At 35.5% G+C, this 19,760-nt stretch overlaps 1 protein-coding gene across 1 annotated transcript in view; it reads right to left on the bottom strand.

The window, feature by feature from the left end:
- Positions 1-218: 218 nt before the first annotated feature.
- Positions 219-19,760, bottom strand: part of IL1RAPL1 (interleukin 1 receptor accessory protein like 1) — a 52,610-nt gene continuing 33,068 nt past the window's right edge. The window contains exons 4-6 of the mRNA XM_049766865.1: positions 19,016-19,159; positions 1,710-1,880; positions 219-1,048 (exon numbers count right to left, since the gene is read on the bottom strand). Of these exons, the coding sequence (XP_049622822.1) occupies positions 330-1,048; positions 1,710-1,880; positions 19,016-19,159 (1,034 nt within the window). The 3' untranslated portion in view covers positions 219-329. The remainder of the gene's footprint in view (positions 1,049-1,709; positions 1,881-19,015; positions 19,160-19,760) is intronic.

The raw sequence follows: 19,760 nt of genomic DNA, 5'->3' as shown, positions 1-19,760 counted from the left end.
TAAAAACCCATTCTAAAAGTAAACTAATGAAGCAAAAAAGGGTTTTTCTATCTATACATAAGTCTCTTCTTTAAAAAAATGTAAATTTACAAATTCCAATGACATATAAAACAAAGTCAAAAAATGTAATGGTAAGACACATGGTAAAACAGGAAGACACTGATGCTACAAAGAAATTGCAAAAAACATATGTACAAGACCCTGTTTTTCCTCGTGTTCTAGAGATTGTAATGCATGTTTTTAACAGCAGCAGTCGAGGATTTAGTTCCAGGCACTGGACTGCAGACTCCACTCCAACGCTCAGGGACAGGGTGTCCCTTGCTTTTCTGTCACCAAATCACACTGGATATACTGGTCTCCCTCGGTAACAACGGCAGGATGGCACTGTTTGTGTGGGCCTCATCTGGATTCTGCTCCCTGCTGGATTTTGTCTGTGGCCGCTGCCCGTTGATGAGTGTCATAGGGATATTACAGTAGGTATGCTGATTTCCTATGGAGGTAAGAGGCAGGGTGCCAGTGGGAGGTACGTCGTATTCGTAGCTTCGGTAGTAGTGCTTCTGACGCATTTGTGAGTGGTACGTGTTGTGGAAGGTGGAACGGAGATCTGGATGGGCAGTGGCTAGAGCGGTGGAGGTGGCCGCAGCCATGGAAATGGCCGAGACAGTCTGCAGCTCCCCAAAAGGCCCCTGCTCGCTCACATCTAAAGCCTGCTCGTGTGTAATGGGTTCTATTCTCTTAAAAGGCATTTCATATTGTAAACGTTTCCAAAACTTCGAGTTCAACTTGTTGCACTTTGGTCCATGCCACTTAATAACCGTGAGGAGCTTGATGGTATGCTTGAGAGCCTCCACCTCCTGGTAGTTCATAATCCCTCGAAGTTCACTGCATTCAATGAGTATCACTTTGATTTCTCCAGTCACAAGCATGTTTCGCAGTCTGGTCTCCAGCTCAAAGATGCTCCAGCCCCTTCTGACGACATAATTTGGAGTCATGACAATAATGAGCCGCTTGCTTTGATCTACACACCTCGCCACATCCTCGATATATGCTACAAAAGAGAAAAAAGGGCGGATCAGAAAGGACAAATTGAACATTTTGGTTCTAAAAATTCCTGGTAGTTTTTGAAATTGAAATACTGCACGTAGGGTTTTGAAATTGAAATTGTGTGCATTAATAGAGTAAGGTTGTTGGCAAATACTGGGAGGATAAAAAAAAAAGCCAACAGATCACTTTGAATAGAGTTTAGCTTTTACTTCTCTGCAATTTAGAAATATTTCCCTCCAGGTTAAAAAATTCTCTTATTTGATTTTTTTTAAATGTCAAGTCTCATAAAATGGATGCTTTATAGTATAATGGAAGTAGTTCCTTAGAGGTATCAAAAATTAAGTTACTTATGAAGACAGACATTTACTTTTTGAGAAAATGACAGACAAAAAAATGGAAGACCGAAAGTTAAAATTGTTTATAAAATTATGATTGCACAGGGACCAGAAGCAACAATACAGTGGGTAGGGCACTCGCATTGCATGTGGTAAGCCTGGGTTCAATGCCCATCTATTCCCTTCATGAATATTCCTAGCGCCTAGAGTCAGGAATCTGCTCTGAGCTCCACTGGGAGTAGTTCACAAAACAACAAAAACAACTAAAAGTGATGATTGTACAGGTATACACAAGAATATGCACACTTTTAAATGGACACATTAACTTACTTCCAGTTGGAATTAAATCTCTGTCTGGTATGAACAACTTATATCCATAATGTTTCTCAAGCATATCAGGTAGGATTTCAAGAGCAAAGCGTTCTTCCTCCCCAGTCTCTTGATTCCACTGGTCAGGATCCACTTTCGTGTATGACAAGTATGCATCATAATCTTTATTGTCTGTCAAAACACATTACAGAGTAAAGTCTAAGTCTCTATCCTATAAGCAAAAGAATAATACATGAACACATTGACCTCTTTTCACAAACACTTCCAAAAATCCCATTTCTGAGACACCAAAGAAAGAAACATCTGGTGATTTTCATATACAACTCAGTAATGTGTAATATTCTGGAACAAAGTTAGAGATATAAGAGCTGACCACTGACATGTGTGTCCCCCCCAAAAAACATAGCATATTTCATCATGTCACTTTAATCTTTTGGCTGTTGTTATTGAATAGAGAAAAAGAAATAAAAATAACAATGGTATGCCAGCTTTTTGTCTACTTTTACCACAGACTTAATATGTTCTTATAGTTATATACCTATTCCTGCCTTTGGCCATTATTTTGGCCTGATAAAAATCAGAGAAAAAAGCATTTGGCTTGACCATGGAGGAATAAATGTCTTATTGGATGTGTTCAGATTTTATGTTGGAGATAAAACCAAACATTGAGGGACTGGAGCAATAGCATAGTGGTAGGGTGTTTGCCTTGTACATGGCAGACCCAGGACAGACCTTGGAATGATCCCCAGTGTCCCGTATAGTCTCCCAAACCAGGAGTGATTTCTGAGTGCATAGCCCAGAGTAACCCCTGAGCATCACTGGGTGTGCCCCCCCAAAACAAACAAACAAAAACACACAAAAAACAAACATTGAATAATTGATACTTTACTGGTAGTGGGTACTTGAATTTGTAAATTGAGGATATTGTTATACTGAATTACTATAGAAAATATATTGTTTTTGCTACTATCCATTTATTTTATGTGGAAAACATACCAAAATGTCCATCAATTTAATTATAAGAACAAAAACTATAATACAAATTAATGAAACATTTTAAAATTCTGATTTCTTAAGTCTTCTTTTTGCATGAAAACCCTTCATGCACCAACCATTATTTGCTAACTACCATCATACAGTCTCAAATAATTTTGTAACCAAATATTCCAAATTTCTAATTTGTTATTTCTAGGAACAAGAAAAGTCTTTCATCATCTGTGTAGATTTTTGCTGGTTGATTTTCTTTTTAAAATACAATATTGGGTTGCGTAATTCATCTCAATTCTAAACATTATCAATATGCCAAGTCTACCAATATTGATATCCTTTGCTCTCTATTGATTATAAATGTATAACTTGATTTTAAGATCAAGTTGAATTGAAACACTTATAAACTACTTCAGTACATATTGCACTTTGCTTTTGACATGGAAAATTTAAAGCCTGTGTGGTATAAAGCATAAAATCTAGAGGAATGTCCATGTGTGCTGCTCTGGACAGCTTTAGGACACTCCCTTTGGCTTTGAAGACACCAATATGTTTTTCCTGAGATCCCTATGTGTGTGCTCATTTTTGTTCAATGATACCTGGTCAATTTAGAAGTCATTCTGTGATCATAACTTGTTAGGACAAACTTAGAGATGAAAGTTCACATGAGTATGTAGGAAGTTAATAACTTTATAACATGATCTCTGGGGAAAAATTTTTAGCTATGGGAGATAGAGTTTGAAGTTAATTGAAAACCCCAGGATCATTCTAAGTGCAGTTGATCTTTGAACAATGTGAGGCATTAGGAAAATGCCAACATTTCATGTACCAATTTTGAATACTTACAAATCCCTTACCAGTAGCATGGATATTTAGTAAAAATATTTTCTATATTGCATGTATTATATTTGAGATAGCATGGTTTTAAAATTTAAGGCTTATAGTTTGGGTATACAAATGCACCTTTACAACCAAGTCCTAAAGACCCTCCATCACTGTCTTTGTGTCACTTCTAGTCTGCCTTATACTGTCTCTCCCATACTCTTCTCCCATCATCCTTCCCTCTACTTGGTAGAGGGAAGTTACTGTGTCAGAGTCAAAATCAAAGGGTTTGTTGTCCTCTGATAATGTTTTATCTTTTTTCATCTCGATTATCACATTTGGAATTATACATATTTTCTTCATTTCTTTCCAGGAAAGGCTGTCTTTTTTGTTTGGGGATTACAGACAACAGTGTCCAAGCCTTACTCCTAATTCTGTGCTCAGGGATCACTCCAGGTGGTTCTTGGGGGACTGTATGTGGTGCCAATAAGTGACTGGGTTTGACCACATTTAATGCAAGCTCCTTAACCGCCATACTACTTTTCTGGTCCCGCCTTTTTTAAATTGATTTGATTTTATTTTTTTACATTTTGATTTGGGAATCAAACTCAGCTGTCTTCAGGGCTTACTAATAGGTCTGTGCTCCAGAATATGTTTTTAGGAATCATATACAGGTTGGCCACATACAAACTTATCTCTCTAGTCCAAAAGCTGTTTTTCTTAAAATATATCACTGCACTTCTAACATTTAACAAGAAAAAAAATCAACCCCACACAAAAATAGGGAAAGATGAACAGAAGGAAGCTCCCTTAAGGAAGATATGCAGATGGCTAAGGGGTATATAAAAATGCTCCATCAGTCGATGATTATGAGAGAAATGCAAATTAAAATAACAGTATTTCACATCAGTGATACTTGCAAACATCAAAAAGAACAAACTTTTGTTTTAGTGGGTCTAAAAATTCTGTGACAGATTTTTGGTCAATTGAAATAAATTCAATTTCTGAAAAAAAGGTTAGTCAATTTCTAATATATGTTCATAAAGGAAAGGGTAGATAATATAATGTGATACATATAAATATATATAAGAAAGTTCGTATTTATTCTCCAGTTTATATTTAAAATACTAAAAAATGTGGAAATGTATTAAAAGTTCTCTGAAAAAAATTTTTTTAAAAAGAACAAACGTATTGGCATGGATGTGGGGGGAAAGAACTCTCATTTACTTTTGATGGGAATGTCCCCTATGTTACCCCTTTGGGAAACAATATGGAAACTATTCAAAAAAATCTTAAGAATTGAGCTTCCATATGACCCACAATTTCAATTCTGTGTATCTACCGCAAGGTCCCTAAATCACAATGCAGAAAAGATGATTGCACTCTTATATTCAGCCAGAATAATACAGAATGACTAACATATGTGGGATATAAGGAAATAACAAATGTCCCTAAGCAACAGAATGTGTGAACTGAGCTATCCACTATGGGGATATGGAGCTGAATGAAAGAGGTGGGGACCCTGAGATATTTGTGTACAGAAAAGGACATTTTGGTGGAGCGTGCAGTGCATACATGTATGCATAAAACCCTCTCACTAACAGTACTGTAAAGTATAGTGATGAAAATGAAATATTGAACAAAATATATCTCTGCAGTGTTTCAGGAAAAAATAGTTGGAGAAAATAAGAATAATTCCAAATGTGCCATGCTTTGCTACTGGCATTCTTTTTTTTATTCAGACTATAGTTGTACATATTATAATTCAATTTTTATAAAAGAATATATTTTATATTTGTCTATTAAAATATATCAGCATTTTTCTATCATACGACCCTTTAATTGGAATATGCGCTATGGTTGAGTAAGAATAGAACATGGGGCCTGAGAAATAGTATAGTAGCCAACCTGGGTTTGATTTATAGTATACTCTATGGATCTCTGAGTCTACTAGGAATCATCCTTGAGTGCAGAACCAGAAGTATGTCCTGACCACTGCCATGTGTGTCCCCCAACAAAAAACTTATAGCATATTTCATCATGTCACAGTGGTTCATATTGAATTAAATTATTCTATAGTCCCATGTCATGTTTGAGAAACAAAAATTAATTTTTATAACATTGGCCCCTCTCTTTCATTCAAATGGAAATATATAGATGAATTAACTGTTTCCTGAGGACAATCATATTGCTTACCATGAGGAATCAGTCACAGGTTAAAGAAAGCACTAGTTAAATTAGACTGAATTACAGAATGTGTATACTATGTGTTTTTTTTCTGGAAAGTGGTAGTTTAGTTTTCCATAAAGTAGTATGAAGTGTTGATGTTTTTCCAAATCTGAATTATATAGTGACCAGAGACTCATTTTTACCTTCCCCTGAGACTTATTTTTGGCCATTTGCCTTCTCTTGTCTTAGAATATTTGAAAACTAGATAGAATTATTGCTAGAACATTATATATCTAAAATTTAGCTATGTGTATCACAGTTTTTAATATAATAAAAAATTGGAAACTAGATCAATCTGATCATCAATTAAAATAGAGAACTTATAACAGAAGAGAAGAGACATGAGTGACTGGTATTGCAATGATGACTAAATTCAATTTTATATCACGTTTTTTTTCTTTTTCACATGACAGTTTACTTGTGCTTGCTTTGCTTCTTCTATGGAAAAGTTTCTTTCTCTGATTTATTTTTCTCCTAGCCCACCTTTCATTTAAAGCATCAATTCCTCCAATTTTATCAAAATCACTTCTTTATGGATGCCTCCATAAGTTGTATGTTAAGTCATGTTTTCTTTCTTATGAACTACAAAATAGTACCTAACATTACCACTTGTAATTTGATTTTAATACAGACTTCCTGTAATCCCATCTATATTTTTTGGCATGCACTTACAATTTAACACACTGGCAACATAACAGGATTTCTGTGTTATACTATTTTCTTCATCTTTTATGTTGTACCAGTGAAGGGGATATTCTTTTTTTTATAACTTAAAACCTAACCACAAACATGTTTGTAATCATGGTGCTTAAATAAAGATATTTTTTAAAAAGTATCAATCTCACTTCTCAGTAACTAAATTTCAAATATATGTTCCACTGCTATCTTTTCATTATCAATAATTTAAGAGCAATTTATTTGCAAAAAAATCAGTTGCATCAGTTTTCTCTTAGGCCAGGCTTTACTATTCAGGTTTGCTATTATAATATAATTTTAGTGTTTCTTAATCTCTTTACTCCTATACCTGTTATATATTTCATAATAAAAATGTATCTTTTGAAAAAAAAGAGAAAAATTATCTTTTGAATGCTTCTAGCTCATTCTATTTTCTTAACTACCAATATCAATTCAGCAACTAAACCTACCATTTGTTCCCTTTGTATTGGAGCCTGAGCTCTCTGAGTTGGAAGTGACTCTTTACCCATATGTTATATTGTTGTGTTTACATCTGACTTTTTCTATATGTGACTAAGACTTAAAAAATGTTCAAATAGTTATGTAAATTAAATTAATCATTGATCTTTGATTTGTATAACACATCATACAGCATGTGTGGAGATTTTCCTAAGATATCATCCTTTCTCAGGAATGAAGGCTTTTGTGATAGAGTTAATGGACTCAGAATATATGGAACCAGAGTTTAGCAGAACTCCTCTGAACTAGTTCTGAGCTGTTGTTTCTCACATGTGATTCAAGCTTTTGGGTTCTTGCAAACTCCTCTAGAAAAGTGGTATTTGAGTTCAGTGTAAGTGATAAAACAGGAAATCTTACAAAACAAATTGGAGGAGCTTACAGATTGGTGATATTCACATTCACAGGCCTTCATTCACTAGGTCTAGAGTAGGTCCTGAGAATTTGTGTTTTTAGCAAGGTCTCAGGGTGATGATTATTTTGATCTAAGAACCATACTTTCAGGAATTCTAGTCTTGAGTGGGTATAGAAATATAGAAGACTCAAATATATCAAACAACCATATTTCACTGGCAGATAGTTGACCAGAGATATCACTGTACACCTTAAATACTATCAGCCTCAGCTTTATAAGTGGGCTTCAGACTTAGATGACATGTACTCCAGATAAAGTACTCAAAATCCACAGTAACCAAATGAAGCTTATATTCATCTCAGCATGGCAATGTGATATGTCATTTTTTTAAAAATAATTATCAATTTATAGCATTTAATTTAATATAGCCTGGATTAAAAAAGAATTTCTCATATGCATATTCTCTTTCATTGTAAATGTGGCTAAAAATTCCCTTGTGGACATCTGCGGCAGTATCCTTAAACTAACGGGACACTTGATTGATATAGAATTCTGTTCGTACCCTAGAGAGTCAGTTCAGCAATAGACTTTCGTATTCTTCTAGGTGAAAATGCCTTATTTGAAAGTTAGCAAACTGAAAACATTATGCCAGCCATAATACTAAATCCAACAATATTTTTATTTAAACTTATATGGAGTCAAAGGTTTCTTTTTTATCATATGAATCTTAGATGATGCCTAGCTTTTTGAAAAAAAAAAGTCTGTAAGAACATATATAGAGTGATAATACAGTAGTTAGGCCTCTTTCTTTACATGTGGCAATCTAGGTTCAACCCCCTATGGTTCCCCAAACATTGTTCAGTACCTGGTTTCCGATAGGGTCCCACAAAAGCCATCTGGCATAATTTCTGATTGCAGAGCCAGAAGTTACTTATTAATAGCACTGGAGATGGCCCAAAACAAAACAAAATGACTTAACACCTGAAAATAATCTCATTGCTGGCACAGAGTTGCGGCTAGATACTGTAAACTCAAGAAACCCAGTATGACATATCCAAATGTTATTAAAAACACATTATAATAAAATGTTAAAAATGAAAATCCCAAGGAAATAATTTTGAAAGTAGCAAGAAATAAAAAAATGTCTCATCTTCTACAAAGTAACTCCACAAGGTTTATCAGTTGGATTTCTCTGTATAAATCACACGGGTCAGTACATAATGGGAAAAACTGATCCACACAATTGAATCAGGAACGAGGGCTAAGAGGGAGAGATAGGATAGGGAGTCATTGGGAAAGGGAGGTGGGTTCCCTACTAATGGGCGCAGAGTTGGAAATATGTGCATGACAAACCTTCCTTAGTAGTATTGTAAATCACAGAATCTCTAGGAATAAAAACATCTAGAACTTAAAGTTTTGAGTTAAAAAACAAACTGCCCAGGAGGGAATGGGACATAATATTCAAAGCAATGAACTATAAAAGTGTTAACCACAAATACTATGCTCAGAAAAAGCATCCTCATGAATGAAGGAGATATAAGGACAATTTCAGTTAAGCATTCTGTCTCTAGATTTATCTTACAAGAATTTTAAGAGGACATTCATGTCAAAATTAAAGAACACTAAATTACAACATGAAGACATAGAAATATGAACCTCAGTGGTAAAGGTAAAATATAGTCAGATTCAGAATGTCTGCATAATGTATAGTGATGTGGAAATTACTTTCAAAATAAAATAAAAATATTTTGTTTTAAAATACTTTTAACTTTAGTATTGAATCTCAAATATTATTAAAATAATCCTAGATACATTATCCCGATATCAAAGACAAATAAGGACAGTAAAAAGAAAGATATAAACGTATAATATAAAATCAATATGATTTGAAATACTCAGATACCAATTAACTAAATTCAATAACACATCAAAGGGATAACAGAACACAATTGAATATTATTTATCCCTCAATCACCAACATATGCAACTCAATAGTTATATGCCACATTTACAGAATGTGGATATAAATCATATACCTCTAATTTATACCCTTATTTATAATCAATAAAATAATTTGACCAAAATTATAATTTTATTGTAAAATATTAAAAATTGCAAAACATACCTCAATATAGTAAAGACTATATATTACAGGTGCACAGCTAATATAAACTATTTAAGAACTAAGTATCTAAATTCAGGAACACAACAAGAGATCAAATTCTTACTATTCCTATTCAACACAACATTAAAAGGCCTAAGTAGTGTAATTAAACAAGGAAAGGAACAAGAAGATACCCATGTGGGAAAGAAAGAAGTAATATTTTTCTGTTAGTATATAATGTGATCTTAGATACAGAAATGTCTAAAAATTCCACCAAGGAACTGTTAGATCTATTTCAGAAACTCAGTAAAGCTACAAGATCCAAAGTCAGCATATAAAAATCGGTCCAATTTCTATACAACAAATTATACAAAAATACTGTAGAATTTTTCTAAGGAAGTGAAAGATTTATACCTAAATTTATTATATTTTGATCAAAGTAACTGAAATAAAAACCAGAATGGAAATGTATCTAATACACATGGATAAGAATATAATTCTTATTTAATTGTTATACTACCCAAAGTCAATTATATATTCAATTCAATTCCTATCATTTCAATACCAATTTCCAAAAAAAGTATGATAATCATACAATTTATGTGGGAAGTATATAACCTGATAAGCCTAAACATTAAAGAGAAGAACTCAACTAGAATTACCATACTTGTTGACTCCATACTATAGTATAAAGCAGCAGTATTTAAAAATAGAATGGACAGAGGCAGGGGCTGCACCCAGAAGACTCCACATGCCAGTTCTTCTGTTTCTCTTCAGCTGGTATGTTGGGGACTCTGGGCAGGACAGCTAGCCATAGCCACCCTGGGCTGACCACTTAGTCCAGAGGACTGAGATCCACCCACGCCAGACTGGACCCCATTCAGGAGTTCTCTTCTTAATAGTATTCATTTTTAAAAGCGCACACGACATATATACTTTTTAACAACACCCAAAAATATTCTTAATTCTAGACTGTTTCTAGGAAAAAAAATGGAATTCCCTAGATTTGGAGGATAATATTCAAATAGGTCTCTAAAATCAGTATATATGTAGACATGACTTCCTATACAGTGGTCCTCTCTGACTGCCAAGCCTAATCCATAAACAATTCATCTATACAATGTATATAGCCCCTCTGATATATTTCCCCTCCTCCACACCAGAGCCCCTTCTACTCCCTCATCTCCCAATCCAGAGTCGTTATCTTCCCCTTAATTAACACTCTTTACCCTCAGTTCTTTAATTTGTTAGGCACCAAGACGACCTCCTGCCCCAACAGATTTTGCCCTTTTGCACACCCCTACAAAGCTCATTATTACTCTTTAACTCTCTCACCCCCAACCATCAGTACCTCAGATTTACCCTTTTTAACTTCAGTACTACAGAGTTCTGATCACAGACCAAAGTTGTACATTGGATTTAATAGCCTCCAACTATTTCAAAAGACATAAAATGGACACATATGTCTTTTGAATATTTTATGTGTATTTTCTTTAACAGATATAAATCTTTCTAAATATTCTTTTACCATGACGATTCTACCCACTTTTTATCTTATCTTCTCTTTGTGAGCTGTTCAATAAGGAATTTTGGTGGAAGAGTCCCTCAATTTAATGCTTATGATTGAACCATGTCATGGGGATTGTTGGACTCGTTCTTATGGCCCCCATATGCGCCGATAGTGCCACGTGGCATTGTTCCTTGTTTGCATAGGGAAAATACTATACATACTATATATATATATATATATATATATATACTATATATACTATACTATACTATACATACAAATAAGTTCTTATCTAATAGAGATTGGAACACACAAATCTAGTAGTGCAATAGGCCTTACACCCTGAACATTGATATAATGACCTGGCACAGGCCTCAGAAGAATGGGCATCCTCAATTCACCACTGAACCAGGGAAGCTATTTATGAAACATCCAAGGTTTTTTATAACAACACCTGGAAGCAATCCTCTATCAGGGAAGACCCTACCATGGTTCTGACATTGACCTGCTCAAAAGAGACTTCCCTTAACACTAAGAAGACTTGACAACAACAACGACCTGCTTAGGACAGGGTTCTCTGCATTGCCCTTTAATTGTGAGGTGAAACGAGAGGATGCTCCGCACCATCCTGACTGCAATAGAGGATATGCTGATTCCAGGATCTTTAATACAGAGACATGATACCAACAATTGAGACTGTGTGAAAAATAAAAGTGTATTGACACTACAGACAATAACCTGGATTGGACAAATTAGTTTGCCTGGAGCCTAGAGTTAGTCTTATGCCAGGAAATTTCAGGGGTAGGATCTCCTTGTATTTAGGCCAAGGCTTTTCCTTTCCATGTCCCTCATATTTTGGTGGGCCTATGCAAACAATAATTGCCACTCTAACACTGTTTTTACTGTGCTCCTTTGACTCTAATCCTTAAGAAAAATAACCCATTTAAACTTTTGAGGTTAACTTAAACTAATATGCATGTGCATGGAAATGTAAAAAAGTACTTTGCCTACAATGTTTAAGGAGTTACATACGTTTTATGTCTTTAGATATCTTTGTGTGCTGCTAAGAAATACTATGTACTACAATCTGAGGAATTGAGGGACAAAGTAATTGTACATGGGTTCTGTTTTATTTTTCTTAATGTTCTTTGGATGAAAGTTCAAAGTTAAGATATCAGCAAAGGGACTACTGAGAATTCTGTTTATGGGTGATTGTCCTTCCACTGTAACTTTACCTTGTCCTCTTTCTTTGCATCTTTGTTCTCATAATTAAAAATAAAAAATTAATAAAAAATAGGATGGGTACTTGTAAAACATAGATATATAGACATGGAATGGAACTGAGAACCAGAGAAGACCATGGTGATAAATATTAAATTGTCAACTACTATGTGATAAAGGGACGAAGAATGCTCAATGGGAAAAGGAAATTATTTTAAAAATATTATTAAAATGCATAATTGGAAGTTGAATTTCTAGTTTATAATACTCAAAAACTAAAACCCATAAACAAATAGAAGAAAATAGGAAAAAAGCTTCTTGGCACCATCTTGGATGTGTCTCTTTGGAGTTGGCACAAAAGTAAAAATGAAGAGTTAACTTATATAACAGAATAAAATATGTGAAAAACATAAGTCAGGTAAAAGTAATGTTAATATTAAAAATATACATCCAAAGGCCAGATGGTAGTAGAGAAGTTAGGGCATTTGGTTTGCATGCAACTGACCCAGAATCCCATATGCTTCCCTAAGCTCATCAGCAGTGAATCATGAGTACAGAGCCAAGAATAAGCCCTGAGCACAGGGTGGGCATGACTCCAAAACAAATGAACAATATATAAATATATATTAACTCAGATATTAGCAAAAAGACTACCGAATCAGTTAGAATGGCCAAAATTGTACAGGAGACCAATGACCAACAGTTCACTAAAAGATGCTAAACATCAGTATATTAAATTCAAAGCCATAATAAAATATCACTTCATAGCTATATAAGCATTATCAAAAAGATAATAGGTATTAACAAAGATATGAATAAATGGAAACCATGGTGCAAAAAGGTGGAAAATTTGTAAAGATTACAGAAAGCTGTATGGAAGCTCTGAAAATACTTAAAAATAGAATAACCGTGTGGTATAGCAATCCCATTTCTGGAAATATAGTTGAAGGAAATAAGATCACTCTCCAGCAACATTAGTAACCCCATGCTCATTCCAAAATTACTTATAGTAGCCAAGAAACATATATGATCTAACTGTATATCTGCACAGGAATGGGTAACAATATGGGTAACAATGTCATTTATATGTGTAAAGTTAAGTTTTTAATTCACAGCAACAGAAGTATAGTGAGTGTCAGGAACTAGAGGTTGAGGAATATAGGAAAATGTCGAGCAAAGGGCATAAACTTCCATCTGAAGATGAATATATTTGGTAATCTAATATATTTATAACATAATGAATATTATTATGGCACTATTATATACTTGAAAGTTGCTGAGGAAATGCTAATGTTTTAACTAAAATGTTATGTGAGGTACTGAGTATGTTAATTAACCTACTATAATATTTACAGTATTTGCACATCAAATCAATCATTTGCCTTGAATGAGGTCAACCCCAGTTCAATCTCTGGCACTAAAATGGTACCCTGAGCATTGCTAGGAGAGATCACTCAGCACAGAGCCAGGAATAAGTCTGAGTACTGCCATGTACAACCCTCAAATAAAATTAAAAATAAATATAATTATGAGTTAAAACATTAAAAAAATCTTGATGAGAGAAAAATAGTTTTTACCATGTACCAGGAATGAAAATGTGATTTGGTGAATAACTAATAAACATATTTCTCTTTGCTTCATGGATGAATATTTTTTAATGCTCTTTAGTATTGAGAAGGCAAATCTATGGACTTCGAGAAAATATAGACTGAAGACTCCCTTTTCTAAAAGAGTGAGGTACTGTATGGAATTTGGGCTGAGAAAGATTTACTGATAACATAAGTGGAATGAGACTGACATTAGAATATTAGGGGTTGGGGCCGGGCGGTGGCGCTAGAGGTAAGGTGCCTGCCTTGCCTGCGCTAGCCTTGGATGGACAGCGGTTCGATCCCCTGGTTTCCCATATGGTCCCCCAAGCCAGGAGCGGCTTCTAAGCGCATAGCCAGGAGTAACCCCTGAGCGTCACCGGGTGTGGCTCAAAAAAAAAAAAAAAAAAACAAAACAAAAAAAAAAAGAAAAGAATATTAGGGAGTTTTTAATCTTAAGTCCTTATTGAATAATTGTCAAATAATATTGGAAGTTAGCCACTTATTTATTTTGCTAATCTCAAATATTTATAAGTCACATATGTGAAAGTGAGTAGTGACAGATACTATTTTCAGCCAAAGGGTTGCCGAAAGGAGGTCCTTGTGAATGATTTTATATTTCACCTTACTAGGTAATTTTCTATTTGAGTTTGGCATGTTAGCTGAGAAACATGTACTGGGGCTCGCTATCAATAGAGTAACTTTATAACCCTGTTAATATTTAAACATCTCTGTCCTGTTTTATTTAGAGATCCTGTTCTAAATTTTCAACATACTTGAACATTTTGATAATTCTCATTATTTTATTCATGACTTTGTATTTGAGCTCTTTTTTTGATGGAAATGAATGAGGATCCTTCTCAAATTCAAAATGCTGTAGAAGTAGCTGTGGGTTAACTAGTAAGTCCGCAGTACTAAAAGTTGTAAAGGACTGCTAATGATGTGTAACTGTGATAATTTAGTAAATATAGAGGAGAAAATAAGAATGCCTTTGGTTTATGGAGATCATTGTAAGTTACAGAGAAAATAAGAACTGCATGTGAGTGTTATTTAAATAGAAAATATAGAGTCCTAGCGTGGTGGGATGAGGCCTTTCTCTGCTCCGACTGGAGTCTGCAGCCCCTTCGGCCAATGGATCTGTGAGTTGCAGGGTAAGGATGGAGAAATCATCCACAAGCAGTCAGCTGAAGATTCAGGAGGCATCCAGCTTTATTTCACGGCCCTAGCCACCATGTGCATATACCTCACATGGCCTCTATGCTAAGCTTTATTAAGCAGCCTCCAACAGCTGCCCTCCAAGCACTCTTCCTAAGCACCCTTCCTGTGTCCCCTCTCTGCCATCTATCTCCCCCTCCAGCCAATCTCTATTATCCTCTATCCCAAACAACAGCCCCTCCCCAGTGTGGGTGGGTCAGACCAAACACAGGTGATATTAACATATGGAATTGGGGGGGTAATATGTGAGCAAGAAAGTTAAGGAAGGAGAGAGTAGAGGGACTACCTTTGCACATGCTTTCGAACTAAAAGGAAAATCTACTTAGATGGTGGAAAGGAGACTGATGTTATGATAGCTTTATTTTCTTGTACTTATTGTAGCACAGAAGTGGGGCTATTGTGATTGTATAAGTCTGTTCTAGAGACTGGAATTTACCTTCATCAGGATGGTCAGCTTTATTAAATTAGAATTAGGGGACACTCCCGAGGTAACAATTACATACACTTGAATTATATTTTTGATCACAGGTAGATGTTTTGTTAATCAGTACAATGGGTATTAGCAATCAAAATTTACTGCTAACATTGGTGGAATTATACTCTATTTAATGAATCTTGGAAATAGCCCCTCTATTTGAGACATGCACTTAACCTAAGTAAGAGATACATTGCACTCCTACCAGATTCTAGAGAGGTCAGAGAATTTAGATGTGAAGTGGAAGGTTACAGGAATGAGAATAGGGAGTGAATGAATTGAAAGCTGGGCTTAGGCCCTATTGTAGCGATAACTGAGAGGAGAGGTTACCAGCAGAAAGGATACTAAAGAGAATTGGGAGGAGGCGTTAGTATTTCATCCTTCTGATATTATCAGGCAGTGCCTGATAATTGGAATTGACTTGAAAGGAGCTAACTGAATGTATCCCTCATTTCTGCTACTCTACTTCATTCTGATACAGTGCTCAAAATTATTGCTATTTGGAGTCACTTAGACCTGGGTTTAAATTGTCTTACCATTTTATGATTCTAAGATTAGCAATAATGTAGTCAATACATCATAAGCTATTTAACAAATAGCTGGTGAATCTTTATTATTATATCATGTGACAGATTACTTCACAGTAACAGCTCAATTTCTTTGTTTTGGGGGGGTTTGTTTTTAGGACACACCCAGTGGTTCTCAGACCTTACTCTTGAATCTGCACTCATAGTCACTCCTGGTAGTATTTGGGGACCATATATTGTGCTTATAATTGAAGCTGGGATGGCTTCAAACAAGGCAAAACCTTACCTGGTGTTCTATATCTCTGGTCTCTCCCTAGTCTTTTTTCTCATTGAATTCTTCTTTTAAATATATTTTATAAATTATTCTTTCAGGTAAAATGGTAGTCAAGAAAGAATAACAAGTATTATTTCCCAGCACTGACTTTCAAATTACATGTTTATTGTATTAGGGGCCACCTCCAGTGGTACAGGGACAGGGACAGGGTACTCTCCATAATGCTGAGTCCACGAAAAGAGCTCAGGCTGGCTGTGTCAGGGGCCATCGGGGCAACATCCAGTGGTACTGAGGGGGTGTGCTATACTGGGGATCAAAGCCGAACCTGACACATTCTAGGTGTCTACCAACTGAGCTAATTCTATGTGCAGCAATTTTCATGCATTTTTTTTTCAAATTCCATTTTTTTTGTTTTGGGGTCACACCAGTCAGTGCTCAGGGGTTACTCCTGGCTCTATGCTCAGAAATCGCTCCTGGCAGGCTCAGGGGACCATATGGGATGCCAGAATTCGAACCATCATCCTTCTGCATGCAAGTCTAACACCCTACCTCCATGCTATCTCTCAGGCCCCTCCATTTTCTTAAAGTCAAGTCAAGGGGTTTCTTCTTACAAGTTTACTCATTTTCAGAAAAAGAAATGACTTATCAAGAGCTTGGAAAAAATGGGAAGTTGATGATGTCAGAAATTTTCTACCACTGGAAACACAGGTAATTAATTTGTCTCTAATATTACATAATTAGAAGGATCTAAGGGAAAGTGGTTAAGGTTTAGAGGTACCTAAACTATCTATAATATCGTCTAATATTCATAACATGATGAGTAACAGCTACTTTGAAAAATACTAGTTTCGGTAAAAATGATTCCATGAGGACCCGGAGAGATAGCACAGTGGCGTTTGCCTTGCAAGTAGCTGATCCAGGACCAAAGGTGGTTGGTTCGAATCCCGGTGTCCCATATGGTCCCCTGTGCCTGCTAGGAGCTATTTCTGAGCAGACAGCCAGGAGTAACCCCTGAGCATCGCCGGGTGTGGCCCAAAAACCAAAAAAAAAAAAAAAAAGATTCCGTGAGTCACAACAAAAAACATGTTTGGGGCCAGAGAGACAGTAGAGTTTGCCTCGTGTGAAGCTGGCCTAGTTTCAATCCTTAAGAATCCATATGGTTAACTAAGCCATCCAGGAGTAATTCCTGATTGCAAGCCAGGAGTAACCCCTGAATACTGCCAGGTGTGCCCACCGTTAAGAAAATCATGTTCAAGACAGGGTAATAGTTAAAGAGACTTGTTAAAAATATGTCTTCAGGGCTGGTGCAGTGGCGCTAGATGTAATATATATATCCCACTGAACCATTGTGCAAGCTATAGCCTACCTGTATATTATACTGAACATGCTAAATAATTAAAGGGTAATAAAATACTTGGGGACCCAGTGTTAAATACAATACAAACTTTGGAAATAGACAACTCAAAAAGTCTCATATTGGCTACTTATAGTAACATTCATGTTACTCTTTTCAGTGATTTATTTAGCTAGTGGATTCCCAATTGGCCTCATCAGTAAATGAATAATATAATATTCACCTCAGAAATTTTTGAAACTTAGAAAAATGACTATAAGAATGCCTGTCACTTATCTTGATACTCATTCATTACTAGCTCTGAAACTGACCATTTTCTCATATTTTTAAGCAATGGCAAAACATTAATTTGTATGAAAAAGAAGAAAAACCATAAAGAATTACAAAATCATCACTGAAACATTGAATAAAGTCTTTGTACAGCATAAAATTCACCCTATGGGAATGGGAGAAAGTTAAAAAGCAAGACTTATTAGAGATGACCAAATGGTTGCATTTTACAAATATGCCTCCGGATTTATATCAGAGAAAATTGAGTATAGTGAGCATTGCTTCTTTTTCCTTTGTACTCTTTTGGCACAAAACTAACATTTGGTGAAAACCATTTTAAGAACCCTTTCTCATTTACACTATTCATTGTCAGTTCACAAATACTTTCTATACTAAAAATATATTTCAAATGATCTAAAAAAGAAAAGACCTAGGTCCTCCAAGTCTACTAGATTTTGTAGCTTGAGTTTAAAGATTTATTAGATTGTATACATGTTCATGACTAACCAGAAGAAAAGAATAGTTATTATTTATGTGAAAAGAACATTCACCTATCTAATCTGAATAAAATGATTTGACATGCTATTGTTATTATGAAAACAGGAACTTTTTGTTGGTCAACATTAGGGATAAAATTGAGCCTGTCTTAATATTACTAAAAAACGGGAGTGGCAAGAATGCTGCCTGAAATCAGAAATACTTAGTGCAGTTTGTTATAATGTTTAAGATAGTGAACAAATTGAGATTCAGTCTGCCAGGGTAGGAAACAATTAAGAGACACCTTACCTATGGGAAAGCAAAGCTGAGCTTTCCATACTGATTACAATATGAGAGAAAATGAACAGTGGTGCGATCAGTGTTTATAAGTCACAAGTACTGGTTGGAATGGCATTCTAAAAATGGTAGGTGTTGCTTTACAATTTTCAGAAGGAAAAACTCTGCTGGCTCCAAAACATCACACGCATAGTTCCATGTAAAGGATGAATTTGCAAACTGAATTTTGAAAAATTATAATACATGCTGCCAAAGGTTATGCAAATAGCTTTTGTTTCCCCTCAAAACAAACAACCCCTTTCTCCCCCAAACCCAAAATACAAAAAAAAAAAGCCCACAAAACCTCTCAAAGGCATAAACCAAATTAGAAAGTTCAGGAAAACATTAAAATAGGGAAATGAATCAATCTTACCTCCATCCAACTCCTCAGCCCCAAAATGATTCCTGTAGAAGAGCATGATTTCTATCTTATAACACTTGTAGATGGTCACCAAACAGATAAGCAGCAAAAGGATAGCACCAAGTCCTCCAGCAAGTTCAACTGTATACATCAGCTCTAAACAACAGAAAGAGTGCAGGAAGAGATTATGCCATATTCACAACCAGAATCATAATTCACCCTGATGTCATAGTGTTGTGAATGAGACTAGGTGTGGGTAACTGATTCACACAATCCCTTTGCTTTCTACACAAGACTTACTTTTTGATAACTTTCTAGTTCTGTTTCCTTGGTAACCAGATAAGGTAGTATGTGGTAACTACGTTGCTAAGCAACTTTGCTTATGGTTAAAATGAACCTACATTGGTAGATTGCACTTGGAAAGAGAGAATTATATGGAAACTATAATTTGGGGCTGGCTTGAGTTCAATAATTCATATAACCACAATCCCTGTGGTAATCCTGCAAGCTCTCTTTTGGGGGTTTGACAAAAGAATGATTGGCCCCTGTGGCTATGAATTTTCAAGCAGTACAGCATTTGCAGTAGCCCCGGGGTCTCAAACTCAATTTACCTGGGGGCCACAGGAGGCAAAGTTGGGGTGAGGCAGGGCCGCATAAGGGATTTCACTTACTGAATATTCACAATAAAAAATCGCATTAGTAAGAAAAAAAATCCCATTAAACATTTGCATACCCCGAACGGAACTGCTCAGGGTAT

The sequence above is a fragment of the Suncus etruscus genome, chromosome X, assembly GCF_024139225.1.
Source record: "Suncus etruscus isolate mSunEtr1 chromosome X, mSunEtr1.pri.cur, whole genome shotgun sequence".
In the NCBI taxonomy this organism is placed as follows: domain Eukaryota; kingdom Metazoa; phylum Chordata; class Mammalia; order Eulipotyphla; family Soricidae; genus Suncus; species Suncus etruscus.
This window is presented reverse-complemented; position numbering and strand designations above follow the sequence as displayed.